This window comes from Sarcophilus harrisii, chromosome 5, assembly GCF_902635505.1.
Source record: "Sarcophilus harrisii chromosome 5, mSarHar1.11, whole genome shotgun sequence".
In the NCBI taxonomy this organism is placed as follows: Eukaryota; Metazoa; Chordata; class Mammalia; order Dasyuromorphia; family Dasyuridae; genus Sarcophilus; species Sarcophilus harrisii.
This window is the reverse complement of record NC_045430.1, coordinates 57,937,823-57,957,996: the sequence shown is the minus strand read 5'-3', so window position 1 is coordinate 57,957,996 and position 20,174 is coordinate 57,937,823. Positions and strand designations below refer to the sequence as shown.

The window sequence follows — 20,174 nt, the reverse complement described above, 5'->3', positions numbered from 1 at the left end:
GGATGTCCATCAGTTGGAGAATGGCTGAATAAATTGTGGTATATGAATATTATGGAATATTACTGTTCTGTAAGAAATGACCAACAGGATGATTTCAGAAAGGCCTGGAGAGACTTACACGAACTGATGCTGAGTGAAATGAGCAGGACCAGGAGATCATTATATACTTCAACAACAATACTAGATGATGACCAGTTCTGATGGACCAGGCCATCCTCAGCAACGAGATCAACCAAATCATTTCCAATGGAGCAGTAATGAACTGAACCAGCTATGCCCAGGGAAAGAACTCTGGGAGATGACTAAAAACCATTACATTGAATTCCCAATCCCTATATTTATGCACACCTGCATTTTTGATTTCCTTCAGAAGCTAATTGTACAATATTTCAGAGTCTGATTTTTTTTTGTACAGCAAAATAACGTTTTGGTCATGTATACTTATCTAATTTATATTTTAATATATTTAACATCTACTGGTCATCCTGCCATCTAGGCGAGGGGGTGGGGGGGTAAGAGGTGAAAAATTGGAACAAGAGGTTTGGCAATTGTTAATGCTGTAATGTTACCCATGCATATATCCTGTAAATAAAAAGCTATTAAATAAATAAATAAAAAATAAATAAAATAAAATTACTTCAAGGAATAAAGCATATCCTCTAGAGAGAGTACATTTCTATCCGTTTACTCCCCACATCAGGATCCTGGGGACAGATCTTGGTTCACTGTGTTAATCACAGCTCTGCTCAACAAATCCATTTAGAAAGAGTATAAATACAGTTGATCAATTTGGATTGGCATGAGTTACTCACCCTTATCTTATTAGTCCCTGATATTTTAGTAGCTTAGGGTGATTTCAGAACTAATACAATATCTCACCTCACATTCCTTCACTTCTTCTTTCATACTATGAAACATGAACTGTAAACATGAATACAAAGTTCATGATTAGGTGGAATATCTCCTCCTTGGGGTACCCATGAATGATTGACCTGTGTAATCATTTTTATATAGTCCAACTATAGGACTATAGCAGTTTTATCTCTCATGAGAATCAACCCTTGGTTTATTGGAAGTCCTGAAGTCTTTTTGCTTTTATCTTATTTCTTATGGTACATGTCAAAAGCCCATTGTTGTTCAAGAGTAGTGGCTATAATGACCTCATTGATAATTTTAGAAGAACCAACATGTTATACCTTTCTTGGTTTGGACAAGGAGTCCATCATATTCAGTATCTGGCATCTGTTGTGTGATAGACTTTAACCTTTATCATCTTTTATCCAGGTTGCATTTTGGACCACTTTATGAATGATTTCCAGTGTAAGGAAAGGACCAATGTGATAGCTATCATTTTCTATACCCAACTGCATGTCTCATTAATGCAGACACTAGTTAGTTCCCAGCAGTTACATATTCTCATTCTGAGACCATTTTTGTTGACTGGTAGAGATTAGTATTGGTATAGTGTAAAACAAATTGACTAACTTGAATTCCTATGTAGAACTTCAGGTCTCATGTAACTGGTCTAAACCCTAGGCCGCACAATCCAGGGACCTTCCATTCCCTTAGTTACCAAGCCATCACAAGAATAAGTGGGAAGTCATAGTTAAAATTCTGCAGGAGAGGACTTTGATAATCTTGAACTATCACCATTGTCTAATCATAGAATCATGGATGGTAAAAAGGGGAAGTAAATTGTCCCTTTTATTAATGACTCAAGCACCTATTGTCCAGTGATTTGAAGTCTTCAAAACAGCATACATCATTGACAACTGACAAATTCATGAAAAGGTGATTCCTCAGGCTTTTAATTTTCTCTGTGCTGTATCATAGTTCAAAGGTTATGATCGTCTTACCTAATGAGTAAAAATAAAAATTTTTTGTGATATCTAACTGATCTGATCATCATCTCCAAATTTTCGCTTTCATGAAGAACCCATAATACAAATGCTAGAGCGCTCAACTGGAACCCAGTCTTCTCAACTGCCATGCATCCATAGTCAGAACTTGCTAAGTAGCATAAATAGAAATTAGCATTCCTTTCTGACAGAGCTGGGGCTCCAGAGAGACTATTCTTTAGCTTAGTCAAAGAAATTTGCTTCCTCTGTCCTGAAAAGGAGTCCTTTGAAGAGGGCCTTGGTAGTTTTGCTCAAGTGTACTAGCAGAAGCAATAGATTTTCAGTGAAAGTCTGTCAGCCTCAGAAAATAGGACTAGACCTCTTATATCAAGGTGGGTAGAAGCTTTCAATTCAGGAGTCTCATCTAATCCCTTTCTAATTACCTCAGAATATGACTACTTTTCCAAAAAAGTACCAGATTTTAGGCATAGATGGATATTGTCACCATTTACCTTCAATCTTGAATGAACCCGACTGTTGAGTATGGCCAGCTATGATCTATCCTTCCCTGGTAGATAACTGAGTGAAAGTTCATCAATGCATGCTATGCATTATGAAATCAATACAAAGCTTTAAAACTGTCTAGAGTTTGATGGCAAAAAAATGTTGGTGAGTTATAAAAGCTCCAAAGATAGTCATGGGTTAAATACATTATTCACCTTTCCATAGTTTAATCTCAAGTCAGCAGAATGCTCCAAAAAGCATTAGAGATATTTAGACCTGAGTGATTTTCTGAATCAGGCAGGAAGACACTCAAAGTTCTACATAGTTGACAACCCTTGTATAGAGAGTAACCCATACAATGATCAGAAATCTCCTATTTAGATTTTTGGTGTTTTTTTTAAAACTAGAATTGCAACTATATATCCTTGGTAAATCAATTCATAAATCAGTTCCTTATTTTGTCAATGACCTGTTTGGAACTGGGGTTGTCATTGTCTCTTTTATCAATTCCACACTCAGTTCATCTACTACTTAATGCCACTTGAGGTTTACAAATGCCTCTTGAGATTATGGCCCTTAATGTGTCAGCAAATTTCAGCTTTATCCATAAAGTCAAGGGAAACCTCAACCTACAACATATTGTTAATCAAGTCCAATATTTAATATTTGTGTTCTATTTAAGTAGTAATGGAACTACATTGCCAGAATTTGATTGTCAAAGTCTGCCAGGATGCTTCTGGTAAGTCTGTACTTTGACCCCACCAGATAACTTATATTTAATTTCTTTTTGGTACCAATCCATTCAATTACCTCTATTTCTTTTACTGCCTTTTGAACAGATTTTAAGCATATTGGTTGATAATCCAATATTAATCAAAAAGGAAATGACTCTCTATTCCTCAAATCCTGATTTACTTGAGGTCCCAAACAGAATATCTGGAGCCTCAGCTCTGTCAGTCCACCATGTGCGTGCTGGACTGTCCTAGGTACTTTGTCAGGAAGTAGCCATCTCTCTCTCTAAGGGTATCTCTATTCTTGCCACATTTGCATCCTGTAATTAAATGCATCTTTCCCCAAGAGTTCAAGTTTCCTAGTCCTGAAGGGAATCGGTAGGAGGTGGGTTTTCAAATTTCAGCATAATAGGTTATTTTTCTGTAGTAAATTCACATCTGTTCCTTATTCTCCAACCCTTCACCCTCTAATAGATCTGTGCTTTCCTAATGATCTTCAGAAGGTTATTTGAATCAATAAGTCTCCCATTTTATACTACTTCACAGCTGGGAAATAGTACTGCCTCCTGATTTTGCATCTAGCTGTAGGCAGTTGTTACATCAGTTCTACTGGACAAACAATGGTGGTGGGAAAAGCCTGGTTTGGAATCAGAAGAGATCTGTATTTAATAGTGCCTCTGACATTGTGTGATCATGGGCAAGTCAGTTAGTCTTTTCAAGACTCAGTTTTCTCATCTGTAAATGGGAACAATAGTAGCTGTTGTATTTATTTTATCAGGATGTTATGGAAAGAGGAAAAAACAATATAAAAATCAGTTATAATTCTGCATTATAATTCTGAATCCTTGGAGGTTATTCCAGAGTTGATGAGATCACAGATCAATTTAAGTATTATTATTTTATCTACCCCAGGGCTCCTGCATCTCAGGGATTTTTACCCTTAATGAGACCAAGCTAAACTCAGTTCCATAGGGAGTCGTGGATGAAAAACAACGTAAGTATCACTTCCTTCCTAGCAGTATAATACACACTGTCTCTAAATGATACAGCTGCTGCTGAGAGCACCAACCCACATCCCATAGTTCATTGTAATCTTCCTCACTAAATTGTTCCATGGGATTCTTTACCTCCCCTCCCCCCCATCAATCAGTGAGTGAAGAGAGTCTAGTCACCTGGATATAAGCTCAAGCATTTATAGCAACTCTCCAACTGTGCAGACGGCTTCCAAAATATGCCAGTTGTCTCCCTGACCCAATCTCCACACACATCTCCTGGCTGGAGGCATACCAAATATGGTTCTAGACTAGCCACATTTCCTCTAACATTTGCCTTACTTGATCTGAACTTAAGATCAAGTCAACCAAGTCTTTGTGACTGAATCAGATTCATATACAACTGTCACTAAGGTCATGGAGGTGCCCCCCTTAAATATCAGCAGCCCTTATATCATTTACATACTGGATCCATCTCAGGGAGTGGAAAATACAAAAGTTTCTTTTTTTTTCCTTGTGTGCTTCATTGCCATTTTCTAGTAAGCTCAAACCCTGTCTTTTGGGTGTCATTAATAAATGAAAAATGTTCAGTGTTAGTGTACAATATCTCTCAAGACATTATTTTTCTGTTTACCTCCATAGTAATTGCACACTTCCCATCAAGGTTTAGGAGATTCTTCTTTGCCATCTAAAATTTAGTGTTACAAAATGGCCCTTGCCTACTCTCTTAGGTCATAGGGGAGGAGAGAGGAATCTTTTCAAAAATCTCCAAGCTATCAAAGCGCCCCTTTAACACAAGGGAGGTGTGTAAATATAACATGCAATTTGAGATGGAAATTGTTTTATGTATGACTTTTCAGCCTAGAACATATATTCTACATGACATCCTCTCTCAAAGATGAATAACATACTGAACCCCAATCTCCTGGGCCATATATATGATGGAAAATAAGCCTTTGATTCATTCAGGATCTAGCTTTTTTTGTTTGCCATTCTTGTCCTGCCAGAGGGGAGGTTCTTATTGCAAAGGCTCATAAAGGAAGAACAAGGATGTTAAAGGATTGGAAAAATCATTAGAACTGAAACCAAACCCACTTACATTTGCAATGATTCATTTCCCTGTCCCATCCCATTCCATCAAATCCTTTACTACCTGATCTGGAGGCCTTTACTACCTTCTAGGAGAGGAATCATAGAGTTAAATGATTTGCTTACACCATATATCTAGGGAGTGACATAGCAGAGATCTGAACCTTTGGTATCTTTCAATACCAAATCGATGACATTTAAAGCTCCATAAAGCAACTTAACTATTTAAAATTTCTAAACTTAAAAAAGATGTCCCCCACCAACTTCCTTGGAGTCTGGTATCTATGGGAAAAGAATAAAAAGCAATGAAAAATACATAGTAGTTGGAACCTAGGTCTAGCTTGGTTGCCTCCTTTTTCTGTATCTACAGGCTTTCATCTGCCCAAATATCCCCTTCCTGAAGCCAGAGGTCCTTGTGAGAAGTAGGGTTCCAAGAGCTGCTGGTTTTTAAATGAACAAAAGAACATGGAATCTTTGGGGCCTGAAATCCCCGAAGTTCTAGATGCTTCCTTGGCACCTCTCCCTTCTTCTCTTCCCTCATTAGGGTCAGTATCTTGCATTAAAGATTCTCAGAGCCTTCCCTCCACAGGCCTTTTATCTTTCCACGTAAAGGGAACAGAAGGAAAAGAAAGAACACATTCCCTTTTTTTCAGCCCCCTCTTCTTGGTTTCCTTTGCATTGGCTCCAAATTTTAGGGTACCAATTAGCCTAGAATTTATTTTTTCATTGAGGGTGTTTTTAATTTATTTTTCTCTCTTGACCCTTCCTGATTTTCTATAGGACAAAAATGAATGCCAAAAAGTTAGGAAAAAGAAGTTCAACATCATTTCCCATTCTGAAATCAAGAAAAAAACACACCTTAACTTCTATAAGGGTAAGAAGTATCTATTTTCAACCAAAAGCTAGAGTGGGAATGGAGTAAAGGAAGAAAGGGGAATACCTGGACTAAATAGTGATCACTTGGTCATAAACCTGTAAGATGTAATGAGTACACGAGGGAAAGAAATGGAAAGGAAAGGATGTTTGCCACGGTGGGTCTTGCTTCATTATGCTTTTTGATTTTGAAGTGGTAAAACTCACCATTAAAGCTGACATAGGGAGAGGTCAGAACTGAGGGCTTGACTTCTTGATTTGAGATTTTTCAGAGCTTCCAAACTTCCCCACTCTTCCCTGTGAGCCTGTGTTTTTGGAATTCTTGACTTAGTGTCCTTTTTAAAATTAATTGTTTTATTTTTTCTGGCTATACATGTATATTAACTTTTAAAATACACATTTCTTATGAATCATGTTAGAAGAGAAAAATCAGAACAAAAGGGAAAAACCACGAGAGAAGAAAAAAAAACAGAAAAGAGAAGTGAACATAGTTGAGCCTAGTGTCTTTAACTTTGCCTTTTACTTTGCTCTATGTATACGTAACAACAGCAAAAGTTTCCTGGAGTAATTTTGTCTGGTGTGCATTCAAGAACAATTTCAAAACAGGTATGTTACTTATGTCTGGTGTCAACATGTTTATAATTCTTACAGTCTCTCTTTTTGCACTGTGTGCTTTAAAAGATAGAAGAAGAAGAAGAATTTGACCATCTAGAAATTATGATGACATTGTAATATTGAATTTTTCAGCCCTGGATTTGGAGCAAATGCAAAGGAAACCAGGGGGAGGGCGCTGAAAAGAAGGGGAATGTGTTCCTTCTCTTCTTTGGAAGAGATAAAAGGCCAGTGAAGGAGACTCAGAACCTTTAATGAAAAATACTGGTCCTACTGAAGGAAGAAGTTTGCATGAAAATAACAAGTTTCAATGATTTTGTTGAAAGAGGATTGTATTTAGTGTGAAAGCACTTGGAATCAAATTTCAGATTGACTCTTTGCAGTTTGTATGAAGTTGGACAATGGTCTTCATCTCTCTGGGTCTTAGACTTCTCTTCTGTGAAATGGAGGAGCTTAGACTAGAATTCAGGGCCTCTTAAACTTTCTCCACTCCATTTTTTTTTTTGCCTGAGAATTTTTATGTGACCCCAGGTACATAAAATGGGCATACAAATCAAACATTTATTGATAATAAATCATAATTTTGTGAACCATGTGACACATGAGACCTCATATGGGGTCATGAACCATAGTTTGAGAAGTTGGGGTCTAGATCATCTCTAAGGATTTTTCCAGTCCAAGAGATTTTTTAATTTTATAATTTATTTGGAAGAAAGCATCATGGCATCTTGTTCTGGAGAGTTTTTGCAATTGTTTTTTTGTTAGAAGCATTAAAGTTTTGACTCCTTGGTCTAGGCTTCTGCTCATAGCACAGATCCAAGTATAGGGCCTAAAATTACTTTGGCATTCACTGACTTGGTCAGTGGAAGGAAGCCTGTGGCATAGCTCATTGCATAATGCAATGAAAAAATGTCTCCTCCTTAACTACATAAAAAAGAGGTTTGGACAACCAGGAGATATGGGTTATATTATGTAGTGCCCCTAGCACAATCACTAGCCAAGTCTTTTTTATAGCTGATCTTGTGTGAGGAGCTTTAAGATACACCTGATTATTTCTCAAAGACTTCAGGGATACTTCTGTGATTTTACTAAGTCTAATTATCTATCAAACCTGTTGTGTTTCATAAAAAGTCCTCAATGACTATGCAAATGTGTACAGTAGTTGTGAGAGTTTGGTTTTCTTCTAAAGGTCCCCAAAGTGGAGATATGATTTAATATCCAAGAAGTGCCTCCCGAAGCTATACCCACCAGGTGAAACTGCTGTCTCTGGGGGATATAAGTGGGCAGTGGTCCAAGATGGGAAACAACATCCTTGAGATTGCATTAGAATTATCTCACACATACCTTTTTCTTCTCATCTTCAGTCTAAATAAGATGGGTGTTGATGAGTTCCTAAGTATTAACTTTACATTTGATTCTAAATTTGAACATTGGTATTTAGGATAATTTATAGGGTAATTCCTCCATATGGTAATCAGGAGCAGCTGAAAGACCCCAGAACCATACATTTAGGATTTATCCTAAGGAATGAGGTTCCCCCTATTTTGAATAAGAAAGATCACACTCTAATCTCTACTACTTCTGGGTACTACTGTGAAGATGACTATAATCATTTTCAAAATTCAAAATAAATGAGCTTCAAGGAAACTCTTTGGTACATTTGAATGATTAATTTATTGGTTATGGGGCATTGACAATAGTAATTGTATCCTAGTGAACTAAAACTTATTAATACTAGAGGCCTAAGACAAAATTGGATGGGGTGTGGCAAAGTGACCTGATCCTTCAATGGGAAGTCACTATGTTCAGGGATATATAAAATAGTATAAAATGTGATTTCTCCATCAAGAAACTTACTATATGGATGGGAAGATATAAGTGCCAAAAAAGTCTTAGAGATTGTATTTAACTATTTGTGTTAACTAGGAATTCAAAGTATAGAGAGAATATTCTTAGGATAACTTGGGAAAGTGTTCATAAACATATAGGATTAAAGCTGGGCTTTATAGGATGGATTTTTTTTGAGGTACTTGTAAAAGAAGTGACTTACCCAAGATCACATAGCTAGTAAGTGTCTGAGGCTAGATTTGGATTCAGATCCTATTGACTCCAGGGTTGGTACTCTATCCACTTTGCCAAAAACTGCCCTACCAGATGGGCAGATTTATAATGAGTAGAATAGAATGTGTGTGGGATTAGGGGAGGGGAGAGATTTTCAAGGAAGAAGAAATGAAAAAAGGTAAGAAGATAGTAACTAGTCAAATTTTACAAGAGACAAATCGTAAGGAAGCCAAGATTTCTTGCAACACAATTGTACTGTTTTGGAGTAAGTCAGTGTTATAGCTTTGGACCCAGAAGACACCTTACAGGTGACCTATTTCAATGCCTTCATTTTACAAGTAGAAACTGAGTATTAAAGAGATTAAATGACTTGTCACACAGGTAATAAGTAGCAGTCAGAGTATGAACTCATCCTTTGACATAACATAAGTGCTCTCTCTATGCCGCAATGATTTTTCAAGGCAGACTAGACCAAAATTAGAAAGAAAGATTTGAGCCAAATTGTGGAAGTTTGAATATTTTCAGAACTGAATAACAGAAAAGGAGTTGAAATCACATAATCAGTGAGCCATCAGAGGTTTTTATCAGGGAATCAAGGATGAAGCAACACTAAGCATTCTTAATTCTGTCTTTCAGTCATCCCAAATGGATAATAAAATTCAAAACCAACAACCAAGTTCCAAGCACAAGAACCAGAGGCTGAACCGATATTTGCGTAAGGTAGAGAGTTCTGTGTACTTGTTTCCTTCTTTCTCCAGCACAGAGTAGGATGAGGGTGCCTTTTTCAAATACCTGGACACAACACTCTGGAAATTCTCTTGCTACTTTAACTGTTACTACTTCTTTTTTGTCCTCTTTTCACAAGATTTCCCAAAGATTTTAATATGTTTTTATTTCATTAAACATTTTCTGATTCCAAATACACAATTTTAACACTCATTTTTAAAAATTCCAAATTCCTCTATTTCCTGCCTCCCCCCTAACCTTTGAGAAGTCAAGCAATGTATTCCTTATACATGTAAATATGCAAAACATATTTCCATAATAGCCATGTTGCAAAAGAAAACACACACAAATAAGAAGAATAGAGAAAGTTTGAAAAGTATGCTTCAGGCTGTACTCAGAGCTTTATCAGTTTTCTCTCTGAAAGTAGATAGCATTTTTTATACTGAGTCCTTTGGTCTTGATCAGAGTAGGAAATTCTTTCACAATTGATCATCCTTACAACTGAAGCTGATTTTAGACTTAAGTAGTTTTAATTTAACTAATGTATAAATTGATTCAATTGCATAAATCTAAACTAGGAGAAATAGAGGAAATGGAAGCTTCTGTTACAAGCAGAGGGATTTGCATTAATTAGTAGAAAGGATTTCTCCCTTTTGGGATTATGAAACACTAGAAGGTAATCATTGAGGGAAGCTAGAGAATTCCTCTAGAGAATTTTAAGAGTAGGTTTAGGGATCAGTCATAGCTTTGGGGTGGATAGAGTGCTGCAGACGACTTCTTGGTTAAGGTTAAAGGGATATTTCTTTTTGCAGAAAACAAACACCAGTATTACCTTACTCCCTCATTTGGATAATCGTGGGAGGAAGAATGTGACCGCTGTGGCAAAGATCTCTTCTCAGGACAGTAACCTCCCACTCATCAACAGCAAAAGTTTGGCAAAGGTACTGTCAATGTCCCACATTGGTGAAGATCTCAAGCAGGTGTTGGATGGAAAAATCCTTGGTTACCAAGAGTGGGATCTGGTTGAGAAGTCACTTAGTTTTTCTGGGCCTCAGTATCCTATGATCCTATGTGTGCTTATATTTCCTTAGAATACAAATTATAGTGATGTATAATTGAAGCTTCATGAGAATAAAATAATAGCAAGAGAGACTATCTTTGAAAACTGGTTTGATCTTAAAAAGAAAAGCATTAAGTACATCTGAGGGTTAGTCATATAATTCTTTTCCTCTCACTGGCATCCTGGGGCTCCATTCCCTTATCTTTAAAACTAAGATCTCTGAGATCTCTTCTAGCTCTAAAGTTATGTGATTTATTGGAATATTGGTGAGACTTGCTACTGAATAGCAAAAAACAAGAAAATTGAATAGGTGGGTGGAGAAAAGTGATTTTTCTTCTTTACTATATCTTTCCTTCAGGGAATGTCTATCTCTCAATTTCCTTTAACCTGGTAATAAGGTCTCCACAAAATAAGGGCCCAAAGGAACAGATTTCTTCTTAGGGTAGAAAGAATCCTGCCTGACTTTTATTAGCTGCTATGGCAGTAATGACTTGTGGGCTTTTCCTAGAGTTGAACAGTGTCTCTGAAGAATTAGGTCCAGAAACTGGTTTTGGGAAATAGAACCCTCCTACAAAAGACCATTGTAGATTTTTTGTTTGTTTGCTTGCTTCTATTGCTTTATTTATCAAACTGCAGTCATTAGAGGGACCAATGGAGCAATGTGTCCAACAAAAGAGGGAGAAGACTTAGTCACTCAATAACATCACTAGAAATCACAAGTTGTTTGAAGTCATTAAAGTATCCTCCAGGAGCATTCTCTGGCTATACTTGGTTTTTTGTTATTTTCCATGCAGAACCTATTCATCCCACTGATAATGTGGGTATTAATGGGAGAGTGCTCTAGATTTATGAAGGGATGTTTTTGTTGTGCCTCCCCTCCCAATGTATAATATCATTAAATCTTAAGCCTTTGATTTAAACTATTTCTGTGCTCTGGAAAATTAGGGAATTTCAAAAGTAAACCCATTATCGTGGGCTACTCAAGGTTTTTAATAGTCAGATACACAAAATTCCTTGAATAGTACATGTCCTGGTGCTATCAATAGGTACATTATTTAATAGCTTATTTTCCTCAATGATACTTTGATTATTATAGAATTTGGAGCAGGAAGGAAACTATCCTTAGAAATTTAGAAATCGTCTAGCTCAACCTTAAAAGTTTTTTCCAGATGAAGAAACTGAGTGAGGTCTGAAGAACATAAATGATTTGCCTAAAGTCTCATAGATAATTAAGTAGCAGGTAAAAATTCAAATAGGTTTTTCTGACTTTTGATTTGGTGTTTTCTTCACTCCTTAAGATTGTCTTTGATATAATATTTAATTGGCTTTCCTCTGAAGGGGAAGAGGAGAACTGATCTATTCTAGTTGTTGACAAGTTAAATCCCCCCGGAGTTAAAATTTATTATAAATTATACACAATAATATAAATAAAAATTTATTCTAAATTATCCACAATAATATAAATAAAAGTTAATTGTATTTTCCTCCTATATCAATCATTTTTAAAAGGCAGTGAGTGGTAAAATTAATACAAAACCAGAAAAGAGAAAAGAAAAAATTCTAGGTGACTTGCAAGTTGATTGATTAGGTGTATTCTTGTCAAGGACAAGGGGAAGAGTCTGTCTAGATTGGGTGGTCCTGAAAGCAAATCTTTCTCTCTGGTCAGGATAAGCAACGCCATCCATCCTCTGAGATCAAGGCTTCATCCAGTCGCAGCAGCCAAAGTCAAACCTTCAAATCAGAGGATAACCTGACACCCCACAAGATACCTCTGACAGCATCAGGTATAGCCTCTCAGCAGGTTGTGTGTGTGTGTGTGTGTGTGTGTGTGTGTGTGTATGTGTGTGTGTGGTGTGTATGGTGTGTAAAGGAAAAGAAGGGTGAAGTTTTAGGGTGGTCAACAAGGAATCCACCAGTGGCTAAACCCTGAGTATGATTTGATAGGACAGGTCAATTCTTGCCATGTCAGGCCATAATTAAGACTTAAGTTTTCCATTCCTATCAATGTGCAAGTTTATCTCTTGTGGGCCTGGATATTGCCCATGTAGCTCCAGTGTTTTGTGGGGCCCTCTCTTTTTCCATTAGGGGATTTCTCCTTTTTTAGGTATCCTTGAAAAACATATATGTTACAATGAGGGGAAAATCATTATATTTGTAGTGATATAACCTGTTTGAGTCCTGGTTCCTCTACTTATCAATTGTATTATCATGGACAATTTTCTTTTCTTTTCTAATTTTCAATGTCCCTTCTATAAAATGGGAATAATAACAATTTTACTCTCTGATTTACAGGTTTGTGAGGAAAATGTAAAATGCCATATGTAAATAGTAGCTATTGCTATCTATATCATTTGTGCTTAGGGACTGAGAATTTGAACTGAGATTGCTGGACAAAATACCTGGTTTGGCTTCCTAGCTGGGAATGATTGAAGGCAATCTTGTTTCCATGAATTTCTTACACCATGAAATCACAAGTATATTCTTTGTTCCTGGTCTTATAGGGTGGTTGTAAGGATCAATGAGATAAAGAACATGGAACTCTTTATTATCACAACACACTGTCTAAATGTAAGCTATTATTACATGGTAGAGGAAGGACCTGGATTCAGGTTCTGCTATATATACTAGATATATGACCCTCTTGTAGGTGTGACAGTGGCTAGAGTTTTGGATTTGGGGTTAGGGTGATCTGGGTTCAGATCCTCTCTTGGGCATTTACTTATGTTCTTTAGATCTCAGTTTCCCCATTTGTAAAATGGGAACAATAATAGCACCTACCATACTGGGTTATGTGGTATCAAATGAAATTATATATATATATATATATATATATATATATATATATATATGACTTTAGATGCTTTTAAGCATCAAATAAATGCTAATGATTATTATACTCATTATTAACTCCCAGATAATGTTTATAATATTATATATTGATGAACATGTTCTGATCTGCAATGGTGAAGAGAATTTCCTCTTCCATGAATTCCTGATATTAATAAAATCACAAATCTAATCTCTATCACTCATCTTACCTGATGACTGTAAGAATCAAAAAGATAAAGAAAAAACAACTTTTTATTGCCATAAGGAATTGTATAAATTCAAGCTATTTTTGATTCGAAAGAGTCAAGAAGACCTGACTTCAAATCCTATCTTTGACATATATTACCTCAGACAATACCCAGACATATCCCATATGATCCCAGTCAAGTCAATAAATGTTTATTTAACATTTAACTACTCTCTGATAACTCTCTAAGACTAACTTGCTGAGCATCTTCTGATCTGCATTGATGGAATTTTTTCCTTCTAACTAGCAGTTCCTTATACTGATGAAATCACAAGTTCTTTCCAGAATTAAAAATAAAACAAAATTGCATATGAACATGAATGGCTCTCAATTCCATGTAAATAAATGAAATTATACTTCCAAGACCTGAATCTAATAAAACTGGATAGTTACTTCTTCCATTTCGCTACATTTTAACTAGCTTCCAGCTTTCCATTTCAGGTAGGGAATGTAAAATAGTACCTTCCAAAGTGATACAAATAATCCTGGCTCACACTCTTTTTAGTAGAGGTTTAAGACAATCTTCCATTGAACTACAGATTTCAAGGAGAGAACCCCAACAACAATAGAGTTACTGAATTTGGGGGGGCAACTTAATAATTTTATTACAAGGCCAACAGATTTTTTAATTAAAAAGAATGGTCATTTGTCCATCTCTTTTAGACCAAAAACAAACACTTCATTAAGGGTTTTTTGGGACTTATGAGGGAAGACAATGTGAAAGGATGGAAAATAGATGGTACTTGACAAAAATCAAAGGGAGCAATTCCCTTTGATAACATTGACAGAATCAAAGAGGGGGTAGTATCCTTTGATAAATAGACCTTACAGATAAAAGTTACAAAGAGAAAAAAAAAATAGATGTCTTCCTTCCTCTAAAAACATTTGCTGCAGTTCTGTGGTTCTCGTGTGGTCTGTTCTTTCTCTTGACAGTGACAATAGGTCAAATCAAAATGCCAGAACTATCTACTTCCCGAAATCATTATGAACCAAGGTGCTTTGCAAACCTTGAGTGATGGATGATGCACAAAATGATAAAAAGAGAGTATTTGGAGTCAGATGAACTAGTTTGAATCCTGATTTTGCCTTGCATGATTTTGGAAAAGTAACTTCCCATTTCCTGAATTCCGGCAGTTTCCTTATCTGTAATATAAAGGGACTGGACTGGATTGGAGGCTCCTACCCATTTTTATGTCACTGATGTGATTTTTTTGGCAGTCTGGTGAAACCTATGAACCTTCTCAGATTGAAATTTTAAAATAATTGAGGGAGATGCTAAATTTCATTAAAGGTTAGTGAAATATATATATATATATATATATATATATATATATATATATAACCAAATTCTTGTTCCCCATAAAATCTATTCTTGCACCTTTTGGAGGTCCATAGACCCCAAGTTAAGAATCCTTGAACTAAATGAATATGGAGACCCCTTCTGGTTCTAATTCTTATATTCATAGGTCAGCACTAAATTTCCGTGAGGCAGCTATAGTTTAGTGGAAATTTCGTTTGGTAGAGGAATACTTAGGAAACTTAAATATCAAAGTCTTGAAGATCCTAGATTTTAGAGCTAAAACAGTGTTCACAGTTTTTTTTTTTTTTTTAGTACATTTCCTGTATATTTTAGATGAGGAAACTGAGACTCAGAAAATTTAGTGACTTTTCTCAGTTTTAATATAAAGCCAGTGGCATGTGATTCAGTTAAATGGCATAGCAAATAAAATATTAAACTTTTAGTGAAAAAGACCTAAATTTAAATCCAACCTAAGTCACTTACTATGACTCTTAATCTTTGCCTGCCTCAATTTCTTCTTTTTTATAAAATTGGAATAGTAGCAGTGCCTATTTGCCAGAATTATAAGTTCAGATGTAAATTTTGAAAACCTTAAAGTGTTATGTAAATGTTAGCTATTATTATTATTAATTATTTTATTATTAAATGGCAGATTTTTGAAACCAGATTCTCTGATTCCAAATCCAACACTCTTTCCATTAAGGTATGCTGCCTCACTTACTATTATGTCAATTATTAAGTGACCCAGCTAGCTAGTCAGTAATCTTCTGACTATGTAGTTCCATGACATTATATAGTCCTGGGTTCTTCATGATTCATCTAGTGATGGTATATGTGATGAAATGGAAAGAGTTTAATAGAATTAAAAAAAAAACAGCACGGAGATTGTTACCTCATAAGTATAACTGAAATGATAAAAGGTTGTGATTCATATGAACAAAGTTCTTAAACTGAATATGAGATGATGTGGAGTTGAATATGAGATAATAACAAGACAATAAGAATTTTCAAAAGCAGGATTTGCTTTGGAGGTTTTGCGAACTATTGAGAGCACATTAAGAATTTACTCTTCTTTAACTGGAATTCAGTTGATAGTCAGTTTGGTGGAAACATTGTTTGGAGCCAACTACAAAGATGATTCTTGTCCTTATTTCTCACACAGAAGCCCTAAAATATTACAAGAACCAACTGTCTGTGTATGAGCGAAATGAAGTTCTGGGCTATACAGAACTGTGGTTCCTAGGGCTTGAGGCCCAGAAGTTAGATGTGCTTCCTGAAAAACATAACAAGACAAGCTTTGATGATGAACATGGCTCCTATATAAAGGTGAATATGTAAATTACTATGCTAAGTGCATTTTATTTCTTAACTGAGTATTTGAGGTAACAGTACTGAAATTCCTCCAGGAATGTAGGACGATTTCTTGTGAAACATAGTAACTCCATTTAAAAAAATCATCTCATACCACTACACACCTTTGAGATTGGCTAAGATGACAAGAAAAAATAATGATGAATGCTAGAGGGGATGTGGGAAAACTGGGACAACTGATACATTGTTGGTGGAACTGTGAATGGATCCAGCCATTCTGGAGAGTAATTTGGAACTATGCTCAAAAAGTTATCAAACTATACATATCCTTTATCCAGCAGTGTTACTACTGGGCTTATATCCCAAAGAGATATTAAAGAAGAGAAAGGGGCCTGTATGTGTAAGAATGTTTGTGGCAGCCCTCTTTGTAGTGGCAAGAAACTAGAAACTGAGTGGATGTCCATCAATTGGAGAATGGCTGAATAAATTGTGGTATATGAATGCTATAGAATATTATTGTTTTGTAAGAAACAATCAGCAGGATGATTTTAGAGAAGCCTGGAGAGACTTACACGAATTGATGCTAAGTGAAATGAACAGAACCAGGAGAATATTATTGGCAACAATGAGATTATATGATGTTCCCTTCTGATGGATGTGGCTCTTTCCAACAATGAGATGATTCAGATCAGTTCCAATGATTTTGTGATGAAGAGAACCATCTACACCCAGAGAGAAGACTGTGGGAACTGAGTGTGGACCACAACATATCATTTTTACTCTTTCTGTTGTTGTTTGCTTGCATTTTGTATTCTTTTTCATTTTTTGCCTTCTTGATCAGATTTTTCGTGTGCAGCAACTATATAAATATGTATACATATATTGAATTTAACATACATATTAACATATTTAACATATATTGGATTACCTGCCATCTAAGGGAAGGGGTGGGGGGGGGGAAGAAAGGGAAAATTTGGAACACAAGGTTTTGCAAGAATCAAGTGTTGAAAAATTACCCATGAATATGTTTTGTAAATGAAAAGCTTTAATAAAAATAAACAAATAAAAAGAAAAAAATCATCTCAGTTGAATAAATATCGATGTGTGTGTGATATGTGGTATGTAGACTCTTGTTCTAGGTATGTACTGAGGGAGATAAAAGATTTAGCAAAGATATAGTGCCCGCTCTTTTAGAGTTTTGAGTCTACTAAGAGGATAAGACATAGGTTACAGTAATTCAAGAATTTATCTTTTTTGATGGTTTAGCTAGTTTGCACCTTGCCCCCTCCACAGCTTGGTAACTGGTCTTTGAAAATTGCTGTGGCTGTAAAATTTATCGCCTTTAAGACAACTTGATAATAAAGCTCTAGGAATTTAGGTAAACTGGTCTTCAGAGGACACACATCCAGCTTGTCAATAGGTTCATATTAGAATATAAGCCTTTCTAATTTAAGGTAATCTGTCAGAAGTATAAGACCTAGCATGTCATTTGAAGCTCTGGAATTACTTCTATGATCAGAACATTAATAAACTAAAATACAGACGAATAAGTACATTAGAGAGGCAAGAAATGAAATATTATATGAATATAAAATGTTATAGCTTCAGTATATAGCTATATACAACCCAAATCCTAGCTTTGCCCAGAATTCTAAACATCTAATGCAAAGAACCTTCTCTCTAGTCCAGGAGTGCTTATAATTTTGGATGTGTTATGTGTCCCTTTGATATTTTGGTGAAATCTATACTTTCTCAAAAAGGTTTTAAGTGCATAAAAATAAAATATATATATTTTATATTTATATATTTTAAATATACCTGTCTGTTATATAATATATAAGCATATATCATATATCATAGTATATGATATATACTCTATTATATTAAATTCTGTAAATGATATTATTTATTTTATTTTAAATTTATTTGAACACACATATATAAATATATACACCCACATATGCATGTACATATAGATAGATATAAAATGAATTTGTGGTCTCCAGGCTAAAAATCACTGCTTTAGACGTTATCATTCCTATTTCATTCAGGCCTACACTTTCTTGTTTAAGTAACCAGATTAATGCTAGTTATGCCTTCTTCACTGGGAATATGACCTTATTTCCAAGAGCCATCAGGATTTTGATCAGTTTCTCATTGTGGATTAACTGGGGTTTCATGCTGATATTTTCTTTGATAACTGACCCTTTTACTTTTGGGGGAGATAGCAACTCCCCCCTAAAATACTCATCCATGTATATATCTCTGTGCATATCCCTTGTCAAGATATATATAATATGTATTCAAACACACCAAATGTATTCTTTGTATACACATTCATCTCCACACTACACATCTTCCAACACACTGTAATAGATTTACAAGTTCCTTCATTCATTCAAGCCTGCATGCATATAATATTATTTTTAATGCTTAATATCACTGTTTTCAAATTACATTACAATATATTTCAGTATTCATTTGTGTAAGATTCTGAGTTCCAAATTTTTCCCTCCCTTCCTTAACTCCTTCTCCCCAAAACAGCAAGAAATCTGACATAAGTTATATATGTGCAATCATTTTAAACATATTTCCATATTAATCTTGTTGTGAAAGAAAAATCAGAACAAAAGGGAAAAACCATGAGAAAGAAGAAAACAACAAAAACGTGAAAATAGTATGCTTTGAATTTTGTTCAATCTCCACAGTTCTTTTTCTGAATGAGGATGGCATTTTCCATCCCAAGTTTATTTGAATTGTCTTGGATCATTGTATTGCTGAGAAGAGCTAAGTCTATGATAGTTGACCATCATATTATCTTGCTGTTACTGTGTACAATGTTCTCCTAGTTCTGCTCACTTCACTCAGCATCAGTTCATGTAAGTCTTTCCAGACTTTTCTGTAATCAGTCTGCTCATCATTTCTTATACAAGAATAGTATTCCATTACATTCATACACAATAAATTATTCAACTATTCCCCCATTGATGAATATCCACTCAATTTCAAATTCCTTGCCACCACAAAAAGACCTATACATATATTATATGTATACTCTTAGATATTTCCTTAAATGTACAAAGATCCATAACTCATATACAGATATTCCACAAACCTTTTAAACACAATCACATTAATAAGAGAAGGGATCACAGAATCATAGAACATTAGAGTTGGGAAAGACCTTAGGAGTCTTCTAATCTTCATATTTACAGAAGAAACAAGCCCAGGGAAGCTATGTTAAATGATTTCCTTACCTTGCTGAATATAAACATGAGAATTTTATACTCCATACCCCATAGTGATTTTGACCAAATAAAAACTGGCTAGTTTAGGAGTTAATACCAAATGAAATTTTTGTTTCTGTATCTTGGAAGATCCCTCTAACCTGATGTGTGATAGTAGTCCATGTCTCTGTGTTCAATTCCATTTTCGGATTAAACCTGGTCAAAGCAGAGATGTGGAGAGAGATTCTTGAGGTAAAGATGAGGCAGAATATAGACATCTCTAACTTGTGGAGAAGCATTAGAAAAGAGTCAAAATTTCTACCATAACATTAGCTTATTATTTCAACCCCTACTTTCTCATTGCTTCTCCATTCTTTTTCACAGTTAACTACCTGGTCCTCTTGACAACCCTGTAGCACAAAATTCTAATTCTAGAAGGAATATCCTCTAATCTCTCTATTCATTTTGCTGAATCATACTGAGAGAAATAAAATGACTCATGTAAGCTGCTGTTAGTGGCAGAACCAGAACTAAAGCATAAATACTTCCCTCCTTTCTTCCTATATTAAAGCTGTTGGATTGTTTCTGGCCTATGCACACTCAGAATTTGATAATTCCATGGTTGGATAGAACATTTACCTTGTAGCCTCCAAGAGAATTCATATCTTTTAGGCTTTTACAAAGATGAGAGATAGTAGTAGTAGCCTAAATACTGGGAAACTGTTTAGAAGCCTGTTATCGCCTCGTGTCCTTTGTGAAGTAGTTCCACTTATT

General features: G+C 35.4%; 1 protein-coding gene and 1 long non-coding RNA gene across 10 annotated transcripts in view; one reads left to right on the top strand and one right to left on the bottom strand.

Moving 5' to 3' along the window:
• The window catches only part of DYRK4 (dual specificity tyrosine phosphorylation regulated kinase 4), a 78,008-nt gene that overhangs the window by 26,905 nt on the left and 30,929 nt on the right, over positions 1-20,174 (top strand). For 3 of the 9 annotated variants that reach the window (XM_003771294.3, XM_012550774.2, XM_031938991.1), the window contains exons 1-8: positions 3,986-4,067; positions 5,525-5,699; positions 5,935-6,028; positions 6,577-6,633; positions 9,337-9,420; positions 10,239-10,367; positions 12,153-12,270; positions 16,025-16,188. In XM_003771294.3, coding sequence (XP_003771342.2) covers positions 5,620-5,699; positions 5,935-6,028; positions 6,577-6,633; positions 9,337-9,420; positions 10,239-10,367; positions 12,153-12,270; positions 16,025-16,188 — 726 coding nt within the window. In that variant the 5' untranslated portion in view covers positions 3,986-4,067; positions 5,525-5,619. Of the gene's footprint in view, positions 1-3,985; positions 4,068-5,524; positions 5,700-5,934; positions 6,029-6,576; positions 6,634-9,336; positions 9,421-10,238; positions 10,368-12,152; positions 12,271-16,024; positions 16,189-20,174 lie in introns of those variants that run through there. The other 6 variants (XM_031938989.1, XM_031938990.1, XM_031938988.1 and 3 more) reach the window with 5 other exon arrangements.
• Positions 1,706-20,108, bottom strand: LOC116419371. Its single transcript, XR_004229667.1, has 3 exons — positions 20,040-20,108; positions 19,562-19,616; positions 1,706-1,856 (listed from the first exon to the last, which is right to left on the bottom strand). It is a non-coding gene; the product is annotated as an uncharacterized LOC116419371 (long non-coding RNA).